At 36.8% G+C, this 13,747-nt stretch overlaps 1 protein-coding gene across 1 annotated transcript in view; it reads left to right on the plus strand.

Annotated features, from left to right (window-relative positions):
- Positions 1 to 13,747, plus strand: part of dock9b (dedicator of cytokinesis 9b) — a 76,357-nt gene that overhangs the window by 19,812 nt on the left and 42,798 nt on the right. The window contains exons 2-3 of the mRNA XM_057339083.1: positions 8,915 to 9,031; positions 11,498 to 11,587. Coding sequence (XP_057195066.1) covers positions 8,915 to 9,031; positions 11,498 to 11,587 — 207 coding nt within the window. The remainder of the gene's footprint in view (positions 1 to 8,914; positions 9,032 to 11,497; positions 11,588 to 13,747) is intronic.

Here is a 13,747-nt window from a genome sequence, read left to right on the forward strand (position 1 = left end):
GTTGAACATTTTTTTGCTAACTGTTAGACCACGACAGCATTTTCACAGAGGCAGACAAGGAAAGAGACAAGCTCCATCACTTTTGCACCCATTTATTGATCTCACTGGTCCATCTCTAGCAAGCCTGCATAACTGTGGCCTGATTACAGGTTAGCCTTCCTTGTTCCATACTGAAGAAAACATTGACTTTTCCAGATCACATATCACACATGCTGTTAATCTGAAGCTCTCAGCTCATCTCTAGATAATGCACTGCTCTCTCGTAGCCTCTGATTTCACTGAAGGGTGTGTCAAATTCAGAGTCTCTTCAGGTTGTCATCAGTGATATGCAGCACCAGCTGGCTGACGTTCAGCCCAGCTGTGAGACTCCCACTGTGGTTGGGTGTAGACGGTGAGGAGGGGGCTTCTGGTTTGTGGTCTCCACCCTGGCCTTCTGCCTTGACCCCTACTGGGAATTTTCCTACTTATTGCGTCAAAGTGAGATTATGCAACATACGCAAGATGTTATAGCTCAGGGTGTGGGAAACAGGGTGTTTGTGTTTTGGGCATTGATAATTTTCGTGTATTTGATCAATGCTGCTCATGAATAAGATTTTATTGGTTGCAATAAACACGGCTACATAAACATAAAATCACTTTGAAACGCTTTACAACAACGTTTGTTAACAAATGCATTAGCTAACATGTTTTTCTACTGTGTAAAAGACAAGAGTGTGTACCAGGGGTCTCCGACACTCTCTCACGAGATTACTCAGATTAGGTTTCATTTTGTTTGAAAATATGACGGTGGGCAGATGCGCCACCTGTTGTCAAACAGTGTATTTACAATTTCATAATATCCGAAGTGTTGAGATTTATTAGCTTATGTAGAACTGTTATGGAGCAGATCAAATATAATTTATCATTAGAACGCATCCTTTTATATATGATTTAAAGGCTGAAATGTAAGGTTTGTCTTTTTTTTTACGTTTTTTGGTCAAAACTTTATTTGAACATGTAGTACATGACAGGTAACATGTTATGAGTATTTTTGTTAGTTTAAAATCCGGCCATCATTTTTTATGTTTTTATTTCAATTTCAATGTTTATGAAAACAAAAAGCGCATAGTGCTCTAACTTTTGTTGGGTTTGGACAGAAAACGTGGCGAGATGATTTGAGTGTGTGTATCACTTTTTGCACATTTTAACATTAACAGTATTGTATAACATGAGTAACTCTCACTCTCAACTCTTTCATTTTTAAAAAGTAGCTCTCGAATGAAAAAAGGTTGGAGACCCCTGATGTAGAGTGTACCAATTTAGCCTAATGTCTCTGTCAGCTATTTCAGTCACACAGTCCTATCTATTTGAATGATGGATTTGGACAAAAATCAAAATTTAATAACATATTTCTGGTCAACAATTAAACCTGATCATAGTTGTACCATAACTGTTGTTTCCTAAACTGAAATCACGCTGAAAATATTCCTCGAGTTCGCTACTGCGCATGTGCACCACTTGGCAAATGTTCCACAAGACTCTGGAGAGTCATCAGTCTGTATTGATTGACGATTGGCTCTTTTTACTGGAAGGCGGGACTTCTTCCACTAAAGCAGCCATATTGAGCGTGCATTCCCTCCATTCATAGAATGGCAGTGGCGCATCTTGTTAAAGGGATACTTCACCCAAAAAGGAAAATTCTGTCATCATTTACTCGCCTTTGAGTTGTTCCAAATCTGTATCAATTTCTTTGTTCTGATGAACACAGAGAAAGATATTTGGAAGAATGCTTATAACCAGACAGATTTTGCCCCCCATTGACTCCCATAGTAGGAAACAAATATAATGGTAGTCAAAAGTGCCCCAGAACTGTTTGCTGTCCTACACTCTTCAAAATGTCTTCTTTTGTGTTAAACAGAACAAAAAAATTATAAAGTATTTTTTCCTACTATGGTAGTCAATGGGGGGCAAAATCTGTCTGGTTATAAGCATTCTTCCAAATATCTTAACTTAATATACAGATTTTGAACAACTCGAAGGTGAGTAAATGATGACAGAATTTTCATTTTTGGGTGAAGTATCCCTTTAATGTCTGTTATCTTTGACTGTGCCTATTATATTGCTTGTTCTGAAAGTTATCTTTGACCTTTAAGATGTGGTTTTATGTACACAAAGCTTTTGCTTGGTGTCTGAATATAAATGAATGCCAAGTGTAGGCCATTTTGGACTGTTGCCTGACCTTTTACTGTACATATACGCCAGTGGAGAAGAGCAGAAAAGACGATCAGTCGTTGTGTATCTGTGTTTGTCTGATTCTGCTTTATGAATGTGCTTTGCAGAAAGTGAGTTATTTCTAATATTACTATTAATATTTTCTTCTTAAGAAAGAACTCCATATGGAGTAAAATAGACAAACAGACACAGCATCACACACAACATCACCCAAATTCTGTATGACATCAAACAGTTTGCTTTGTCATTCTTTATCCAAGGCCACATGAAATTGTCTAGTCCCTAGATATCTAGTCCCATTGTCTAGACCCATGAAAAATTGGGCAGATTTGATAAAATTGGTAAATTCATATACAAAGTTCTATACATGTCATGTTCTATACATGTCATGCACATTGCATGTTTATTAACTTTTGTTTCTGTCTGTCTGTCCTGTAGCTCAACTACTATACATTCTAACAAATATAGGTGCTACATGATGCCATATGCACTGTAAAAAATTACATTCAAAGTACAATCAAATTGTCTTAGTAATTTAAGCTTTTTTTTACATTACTTCAACACATAGACATTAAGCTTTTTAAACTTATTTTTAAGTTACATCAACTCACCACTGGCCAACACTTAAAATAGTAAGTTGCAATGACTTGTAAAGCTAAGTTGATGGTACTTAAAGGGATACTCCACCCAAAAATTTAAGTTCTGTCATAAATTACTCAACCTCAAGTAGTTCCAAACCTGTATACATTTCTTTGTTCTGTTGAACACAAAGAAAGATATTTAGAAGAATGTCAGCAACTGAGATTTCTGGGGTAGTCAAAAAATGGTAGTCAAAGATGCCCCAGAACTGCTTGTTTTCCTAAATTCTTCAAAATATTGTGTTTACAACAAAGAAAAATGTACAATATTTTGTTCTACTATGGCAATCAATGGTGCCCCAGAAATCTCAGTTGCTTTCATTTTTCCAGATAATTTTTCCATATCGTTGTGTTCAACCAAACAAAGAAATGTATACAGGTTTGGAACAACTTGATGGTAAGTAATTCATGATAGAATTTTCATTTTTGGGTGGGCTGTCCATTTAAAAACAAGACATTTTTTTACAATGGAAGAACCATTTTTTGTTCCATATTGTATGGTTCAATAAAGAACATTGAACATTTATAAAACCTTTCAAAAACCTTTGACTGAATGGTTCTTCTGTGCCATCGCTGTGAAGAACCTTCTGTAGTACATCTATTTTTAAGAGTGTATTACATGGTGTGTAATAGTGTGTAAAATCTACTTCATAGCTTGAATCCACTACAAATCTGGCAAATTTCTAAAACAAATGTACCCTTATCAATCTCTTCTGTAATACATTCATCTTTCTGCATCTGTAATACAACTAATCTCTTTAGCAACTTTGTCATTCTTTTGGCAAAACCCAGTCACAAAAAGGGGAACTTTCCACTGCTTTCCATCTCTTCATTTATTCGCTTCACATTTGTTCGTCTCATGAGCTTTCGTCTGTTTTTCTCTGGCAGGTGAAGCAGACAGTTAAGATCTCTGTTTCAGCACAGAGGGAGGACAGATGAGTGTGACATAATACAATAACAATAGCGGACGCACAAATTCCCCCATACCAGAACAGCTGTAGGAAGGAGTGGTCTTTGCCTCTGACACGAAAGAGAGGGAGAGAAAGAGAGAGGGAGTGTCTGAACTGATAAACACTCTTGAGAACTCCACATGGTAAAGCTCAGCAGCAGAGAAGAGTGAAACACCAGAAAGAGAGAGTCAGCTGGGAGGAAAGCAGAAAACAGGGAATCCCCTCGGGGTGTGCAGGCAAAAGCAGAACTCCAGTGAAAGTTTGCATTTAAAGTGCCGAAATAGACGGAGCCTGGTAGTAAAGTGACTTTGAGGTTTAGCTCACGGTTCTTCTGAAGGAAGGGGGTCGTGGATCATGCAAGGCAGGGCTGGACGAGCCGCCCGTAAGGATGCAGTGTGTGACATTCCACAGCAGGGTAGGAGTCTGGGGGAGATGGAGGTAGAGGGGGAAACATCGGCACCCATAGGGGTAAGTCATTTGAGGCACAAATAACAGTTTAGTATTGAGTTCTGCATATTTCTACGCATAATTCTCAGCTGAATGTTTTGTACCGTAATATGTTTTTGAGTTCACTTTGAGTTTTTTCGTACTCTCATTATTCTCAATAGCAATTCAATTCTCTGATACAGTTTGTACTGTAAACATGAACTTTTACACTTCAAATCAATATAAGTTTCAGTCAGTACAACAAAAACTAGCATTTTACCATATTCAAAGGAGTAGTTCACTTCAGAATTTGTCATATAGTTTTTGCTTTACAGTGATGAGGATGTGATTATTTTGCATAACCAGAATGTGGGTGGGTGTGGAGGAAAAAGTCGTCATGACAAAACGTCAATATTTCTATATCACATAAAAGGTCTTAAACATTGGTTTCATTTCACTATGCAATATATAACCTCTTATTATTTTTTTATTTTGGAGTAAAATAATAACTGGTCATATTCTTGACAGTTTCGTGACATTAACCCAACAAGTAAAAACAAATTTACTGAGAGGATGCAAATATTTATGTGTATATGCAAATATCCGAGAGAGAGAGTCCTGTATGTTTTTACATGCTTCCATCATGGACTGTTGCACCTGTATTGATGCACACCCCTCCATTTATTTTTCAATGTTTTTTTCTTTTAAAACTTCTTTTTTATTGAATTACAGCATATAGTTGTGTGCATTTGTGTCTATACAACCGTGTGTGTTCATGTCTGTAGCAAATCAGACCAAAGGGGTACAAAGATTTACAGTCTAGTTAAACAGCAAGGGACGTCTGCTCCCACCTTAAGATCCTCCCTCGACCTAAAGGGAGTGAAGCGGTTTAATGAGATTCCCTTTCTTCTCTTCCTTTGCTCTTCCAGCTTGACATTTGACTCAACACATTCTGCAGTCGTGCACACATGAACATGTGTGAGTGCAAATGAGTGTGCCAGAAGTGTCAGGATGTGCTTCCAGATCTTCCAAATTGCGCACACATATACAAAAATGTTTGTGTTTGTGTGCGTGCGTGAATGTGTGTTGGCAAGTTCCTATTCATTAAACAATGTTGTTGGCTATGCTGAGTGACCTAGCCTATAGGAACTGTTTTCAGGTTGGCTGTTTTGGTTCCCAGATTATTGATCTTTTTTTTATTACAGAGAGTTGAGGTCTGAATATTTCCTTCTGGTAGAAACTAACATCCTTTACATGTATGCATTTGGCTGATGCTTTTATCCAAAGAGACTTACAATTATTTTATTCTGTGTTATTAGTATGTGCTATCTTTAGGAATAAAACCTGTGATCTTGTTGTTGTTTACATCATGCTATACCAGTTGAGGTACATGATGAAGGAAATATGATGATTCCGAGAGCACATGCAAATTTCTGCTGCTGGCTGGTTCTGGTGCTTTGGAGTGTCTGTTTGAGTTTGGAATTGTTTTCAGCAGATTGTCTTTGGTACACATAACGAAACTTTTGATATTCACCTGAGTTTTTAAGTAAACTGTTTGGTAGAACAGACTTGATTGATTGATTGATTGATAGATTGATAGATTCATGTGACGTTGATTATGTATGACATGAATTTAGCTAGGAAAGCATAGAAATGTAGCGATGTAGATTCAGAGCACATTCCTCAGCAGGGAGTCCCCATCAACACATGCAATAAGTGGAGTACGGCCAAGAAATTCTCTACACATGCTCATAGACACGCGCGCGCACACAGGCAAATCTGATTTTGTGACATTATAGAGATTTATTGTTGTTTTCAGGAGGAATTTAAGGAAAAACTTTTTACAAAAAGGTTGCATTTGTTAAAACATTTAATGTTTGTTAATGCTAGCTATAGTGTCAATACAATTGTTCAGGTTAGTTCATTGTGTATTAGCCTACCTTATGTAAACAGTTAACATTTTTGATCTTACAGTAAAAAAAGTAAAGTAAATGCTGAAATGATGGCTGAAACGATTGATCGAGTAACTCGAGTAATTCGAATACAAAAAATCATCGAGGCATTTTTGTTGCCTCGAAGCCTCGTTTAATCCATTTAACTACAGTCCACACGGAGCACTGCGTTTCCCCACGGACCGTTATTACTGACGCACAGCCCGCTAAACTCTATTCATGTTACAGGGCTCTCAAGTCTCTCGCATTCACCGTGAGACACGAATTTTAGTCTGTTCACACGCTCACACGTGTTTCTCATGCTGATAAATAACTGATAGCTTATTGAAATGGTGAACTGCTATTTTACTTAGTTTTAGTCTATTTTGCGAGTGAAACTTGTTTTCCGGCTGCATTGAGTACATAAAACTAGATTCGGACTAACGTTAGTGGATGCCGAATTATTCTATTTACACATGCCATCTGGCTGTTCTGCGTGTCTGAGTGAATGAACTGCACTTTATGAGGACATGAACTTCATCTCCAGAGTTGCTCTGAGAGTTAATTTCAGAACATTTTATTGAGTGAAGCTAACACTAAAAAATAAGCGTCTTCCGACGACCTGCCAAAATAAAGGTCCGGTTAACTGTATTTTTATGTGGACAAATATATTACTATTTAATAGTAAAAAAATTAACTAAAACTAATTTAGATAAACTAAATGCATCATGCATAAGCTGAAGTTAGTTGTTTACCTTTGAAATTATTCTTTCTATTTTTATTAATGTTTCTTATTTATACATTTGTGTTAGGCCTATATTGCATTTTGAATGTAATGTGGCAATGGAATGTACTAAGTTAGTTTTCACAGATATTAATGTATGCAATTTCAGCAATAAATGTGTTAATTTTTCTAAAAAGGAAACAAATTAGTTGTTCATTTTAAGAGACCTGTCTTATTTTCTCTTGTATATTTAGTAGTGCTCTTTAATAAAGAAAAAGTACTTATTATCCGAATACCCGATTAATCGATGGAAAATCAGTAGAATACTCGATTGCTAAAATAATCTATAGCTGCAGATTAGCTAAAATGAATAAATACTGTAGAAGTATTGTTCATTTTTAGTTCATGTTAACTAATGCATTAACTAATGTAAAAAAAAATACAATCTTATTATTATAAAGTGTTACTGAAAAAAAATCAATTTATATTTGCTCCCCTTTTTAATATTATTGCTGACTAGGAGAAACAATTGAGATATAAAATGTTATGTTATAAATATTTTTAACATATTTTTGTGGTTTTTCCTGTAATTCAATAGTTTGGTTGTTGAGAATATTTCTGTGAAAGGTTTTTTTCTAAAGATTTTTGTGTATTCTAAAAGTCTTCACTGTCCCGCTTCTGTTTATTTCATTTGATTGTCTGCTATGATGCTATGCTATGATTGTCTGCTATACCTCTATCTTCAGAACTAGGAATTAGGCTGGAGATTAACGTCACAATGTTAACCGTGTTTACACAGATATCTTGTAAACGTGTATTGTTTCGTTTGTGTTTGCTTGCTTCTTTAAGCACTTGAGAGAGGTTGTGGCAAACAGCTTCATGAAAGTGTGTGTTGAACAGGAAACATACCCCCCTGAGGGAACCATTCTGTTTATCTTATCAGAGTTCTGCCGCTCAGCTCTGTGTGTCTGTGTTAAGCTATGAAGTCACAATAGACATTGTAACAGAGACCTCCGTTCCTCCATCTTTATTGGATGAGTCAGACAGTTGACACTGACCTTAGCCAATCATAATGTGGCTAATAGAAAGCCATGTGTGTGAACTGTGCCTGGTACAGTAAAACACAAAACTCATTCACAACTCTCTCATGCCCCCCCCCCCTCTCTCTCTCTCTCTCTCTCTCTCTCTCTCTCTCTCATACTCATGAACAGAAGTATCTGTGCACAAAGGCATGGGTTTGTCTTTGAATAGTGAACACCGTCGTCACATCACAGAATATTGTGTGTTTAAAAATTGTACCACAAATAAAAAGTATTTTTATTGACTAAAGGAGACTGCACCAGATACCTTTTGGGGCTTTTATTGAACATTATGTCTTAAAGGGAGATCGAACTGGACATCATATTGTTCTTTTGACGTGAAACAGGTACACTGTCTTTCAAAACTCGAATTTGACACCCCATTCCTAAAACATTTATTTAAGCTGAAACAGACCCATACTGATAAATCAAACTGTTTTGGCTTGTAGGTTAACTTCCTCAATAACTTTTTTAATTATTTTTTTTAAATAGTGGAATCTGTTACATGGGTTTTATCCCTAGGAATCATACAGATTTTGATAAAGTGTACACTGTACCTAATGCACTACAAGTCGCTTTGTATAAAAGCTAATGAAAATGCTAAATAATGCTAATGAAAATGTTTTTATTAGCACAAATTATGTAATTTTTACACAAAATAGACAAAAACAAATAAATGTGACATGCCAAAATATTGGCTGGTTTTAAGTTGGAACAAAAATGAAATAAATAAAGTTATATGACTACTATATATTATAAGAACTATATGGCCCTCAAACTAAATTATTTTGGTCCTTAAAAGATTTAGTCATTTTAAAGATATAAAAGTAACAATGCCTCCAGAAACCTTGAAAGTCACTCATGACGGTGTTGATTTGAAACCCTATGGAGCAACATTTGATCTGTTCATCTACTTTGCTCCTGCTGAATTTGTGTGTGTGTGTTTTGTCTCTAGATAAAACCAAAAGTGATTGAGCCACTGGATTATGAGAATGTTCTCGTCCAGAGAAAGACACAGATACTCAGTGATGTCCTCCGGGACATGCTGCAGTTTCCTATTGATGACTTTCAGGTAAGAACCCCCATTTGTCTGCCTAACTGTCCGTTCAACTTTCAAAATCCAACCATCTATTCCTCCCTCAGTTCCCATCTATTCTTTCCTCAATATTAAAATGTTGTTTCTGAGAATATTTCTGACAGCTGCATGAAGGGAACCTGCACAGATGTTAGCTGTTGCAGTGCTCAATTGGGTGTGTTGAGTTTGTCTTTGACATACACACACTTACTGGTTAGTCGTCTGTTTTCTGACGTCTTTATGCGAGCCAGATTTTCCATCACAACCATTACACAACCCCTCTATAACATTACTGTAACATTCTCTCAGGGGAACTCTCAAGATGTGCTTCTCTGAATTGAGCCATCCACTTGTTTTCCTTTAGAAATGGGTGTGTGCTGGAGAGATCATTGTTCCGGACCTATAGCTTATGGAGAACAGAAACACAAAATAAGTGTTCTGAAAAACCGTCCAAAAACAAACATCAAATCAAATGTGTACATTTTTATGTCGATCATTTTAATACGCAAACTTGTAAAATTACATATATTGTATGCCGTCACAAGATATCCCAAGAGTGCTGTATACCACACACTGAAGTACTTTCTGTAACACACACCTGCACATTTTATAGGTTGACCAAAACCCTGCCTTTTACATTTTGTTTCACATTATGAAGTAAAACTAATTATGAATTGTTTTTAGGTTTTCAAATAGTAGTAACCATCCTCACCAAAAAACACGCACGCACATGCACACGCACACACACACACACACGCACGCACGCACGCACACACACACGCACACACGGTGTACTATCTCCGTGGGGACAGTCCATAGGCGTAATGTTTTATTTTATCCCCTACCCCTATCCCTAAACCTAAAGATCATAGAAAATGTTTTGCATTTTTAGATTTTTAAAAAATATTGTTCTGTACAATTTATAAGCTTTTTTGCCCACGGTGACACGAGTCCCCATGTGTTGGTGTGCATTCAGGTTTAGGTCCCCACCGGGATATAAAAACATGTCCACGCACACACACACACAAGGCTATATCTCCATCTCCATTGCCAGAAGCAACAGTGCGTAACACACACACTGTCTCATACAACGCTCCAACCGTGTCTGAAGTCATGCCCACTTCAGTCATGCCTTCTAAACTAACTTTGGAATCCAACGTCCCAAACTGCAGAGGTGTAAAGAGTACCTGAAAACCATACTTAAGTAAAAGTACAGATACCTTGCAGTGAAAATTACTCCATTACAAGTTGCAAGTCACCAATTCCAAAACGACTTCAGTAAAAGTCTTTGAGTATCTGATTTTAACAGTACTTGAGTATTTTACTCATACTGAATGTAGGCTCAAAGCAGCACTAGTCCTCAACACTTAAGAGACACGTCAGTGAAAAACTAGAAACAGTCGATTCGTGAGGAGAGCAATCGCATTTATTTTCTTAAATCATAATAAGACTGAACACCTCAAAATTGCAACAAATCATGGTCGACACCATAACCTACATCTATTACAAACACCCAAGTCTCATTTAAGCTCAAGTGCTCATAAGTAAGCCAACATTCTTCAAAAAGGTCTCTTCAATATAACGGATAAATAAAATAATGTTAGGTAAAATTAAAAAGTCAAAGCCAGCGATTGTCAACTACCTGATAATGCACTCGTATTCACATAAAGAAGTAAGGGCAAAATTCACAGGAAGTACCTTCAATGCCCTTTAAATGGCAATATTAATTCTTCTGGAGCAAAAATAAACTGCTGCAAAAAAGATAGGTGCCATGCAAAATGTAGTGTGTAATTGCATTATTCATTATAAATGTAGTGGAGTAAAGAGTACATATACTTGTTCAAAAATGTAGTCAAGTAGAGAGTAAAAGTTGCTAATATCTTTAATACTCAGTACAAAGTAGCCAAAAAGATACTTAAGTACAGTAACTAATTACATTTACTCCAATACTTTACACCACTGCCAAACTGGTTAGGGATGAGTTCCTGGAGATTATTTTGAAAGCGTAGTTTGCTTATTTAAAATTTTACAATGAGTATAGGAGATGCAACGAGCTCAGATCTCACTGGCTGTAATGAGCAAATTCTAATGTAAATAAGAGCCTATGGTTTGCCTTTCATGTTACATATCTCAGGCCTCAGGTCCTATGACCATACATGCATTTGTGTGTGTTCAGGATGATGAATGAACACAATATTTGACACAATATTGAATAATGTTCATTTACACAATACAGTGTGTCTTGGAAGGCACATCTGATCCTCTCTATAATGACAAATCCAGAGACCTAAACATGTCTACATTACCCAAATCCTAGTTTTAAAAAACATAAAACCTGCTTTTGTTTGTAATTCAGCTTGATTTGTTTTATTGCGACAGGAAATGTTAATATTTACACTTATAAGTTACGCTTTTTCTCGTGTGTGTCTTATATCTGGAACACTTCCACATGCATCTGTGTAGATCTCCACTTTGAAGCGTCAGGGCAGAACTCTGTATTCTTCAGTACCAGATGGGGCAGAAAAGAGAGCCAGCAGCCTGTTCGTCCAGGAGGTAAGACTTTTACTAAACTATCTAAACCCATCAAACCGTCTGAACCATATAAGACTTACTATTACATGAAACCAGAGTGATTTGTAATAGGCCGGTAAAACAGGTCAACAGGAATTCTGCTGTGAATACAGTATGCACACATGTGTGTAAGAATGTTCATGTGTGTGCGTGAGGTCCGGGTCAGGATTGGGTTGTGTGGATATATGTCATGTGCATTGGGCGTCGTCAGCAGAGCGTGTAAAATGATACTTCCTCCCACTAAAGAGCTCAATGACATCATCAAGGGCAGCTGGGCCAGATCCCGGCAGTTCTCCAGCTTTTTACAAATCAAAACATCTGCCTGGACCGCGAGTCAAGTGCACGCACACTCCAAAGCAATACATGCTCTCAAGGATCGTTCTGTTAAACTTGGCAAACGAACTCTGGTGAATATCTTCACCCCTGACTTTACTGACGTAAAATATGTTTAATTGAAACATTGAGCAAACATCTGTCATGCTCTGGCCAGAGCTAATGTCATTGTGTTTTCTGAGAGAAGTAATTAAATCTGATCCACACTGAAACGCAAACAAGATGAGCTGGCCAAGAACAGATTGTTTTGATCAGATTTGGCCATATGTCATCAGTTGCTGGTGGTTTAGTTACTTTTCTTTTTAATATTTTTTGTTGCAGTACGCAATAACAACATTAGTATAGTAAATGTTTATTCAATGATGGATGTTTTTCTGAAGCCAAATGTCACTATTACTACTGATACAATGTGATGCTTATGGGGCTAGTTCACCCAAAAATGAAAAATCTTTCATAATTTCCTCACCCTCATGATAATCCAAACCTGTGTGACTTACTTTCTTTTGCAGAACACAAAAGTAGACATTTTGCGGGACACTGGTAACCAAACAACATCGGCCCTCATTGACTTCCATTGTCATTGACAAAACAATATCTCTCAAAATATCTTCTTTTGTGTTCCTCCGAAAAAATTGTTATGTATAGGTTTTGAATGACATGAGGGGGAATAGATGACAAAATTTTGTTTTTTAGGTGAACTATTCCTTTTAAGCCCTAAATAAAAATTAACTCATAATTTGCTCTCTCATGCCATCAGATGTATATGGCTTCATTTGTATGTATATGAATTTCTTATATGAATTTGATAACATTTGAGGTAATTTAGTGAAATTGAAACAAACAAAAAACATGTTAGCCCTAAAATTAAATATGGCTTCATACCAATAAATATTTTTTATAAAATATTATTGTCATGACACTGAGGGAAACATGGACAGAGGACCCAAGTGCAGACAGTGGGTAAGGGGTTAACAAACAGACTTTAATTATAAATACAAAACATGAAACATAAACCCACGTGGGGGTAACACAACAAAACAGCAAGGGAATAAACAAGAGGTAACAGGAACATAGACTAACTACACTAAACTATACAAGACTAAATACAATACTAGACATAAACTACAACTACCTAAACTGGACAACACAGCAATACAGACCGGGAGTGTACCGACGGACAGACAAGGCAAAATGAACCGACACAAGACAGAAAACACAAGGGCATTAAATAAGGGAACAAATCAAGAGGAAACAGCTGACGGGCATGAAACAATAACGAGCAATAATGAGGAGACGAGAGGGCAGAAACAGAGACGAGACTGGAGAGAGTATGGCAAGCCGAAAGGGCCAAAATTACCTCCCTCCACATGAAACATGGGGTTCCGTCATGGTTCTGCCTCATCATGTCATGTCTTTCTTGGTCTTGTGGCAGAACCATGACAATTATACTAGTCATGAGACACATAAGAATCAGTAACATTTGATGTTAGCCATGTTTTTATTAAACATTTTGTGTTCAGCTGAAGAAAATAAGGTGCATACATCTGGGACAGCATGAGGGTAGCCTATATTATGAGATCATTTTCGTTTTTGGGTAAACTGCTCAAAGCATTAAAAGCATTAAATGTAATATTTGGTGTATTAGTAAAATATTTTGTACATTATCTAAGAGCAACAGTTCACCCCAAAATGAGAATTCTGTCATCACTTTTTTTACTCTTCTGTAGTTTTCTGTAGTCTTTGATAAAAAAAATCTGTGTCACAAAAGGAGACATTTTGGAAGGTTGTTAAAACTCGAGATCTCAAGCT

Source organism: Triplophysa rosa, linkage group LG7 (genome assembly GCF_024868665.1).
Source record: "Triplophysa rosa linkage group LG7, Trosa_1v2, whole genome shotgun sequence".
In the NCBI taxonomy this organism is placed as follows: Eukaryota; Metazoa; Chordata; class Actinopteri; order Cypriniformes; family Nemacheilidae; genus Triplophysa; species Triplophysa rosa.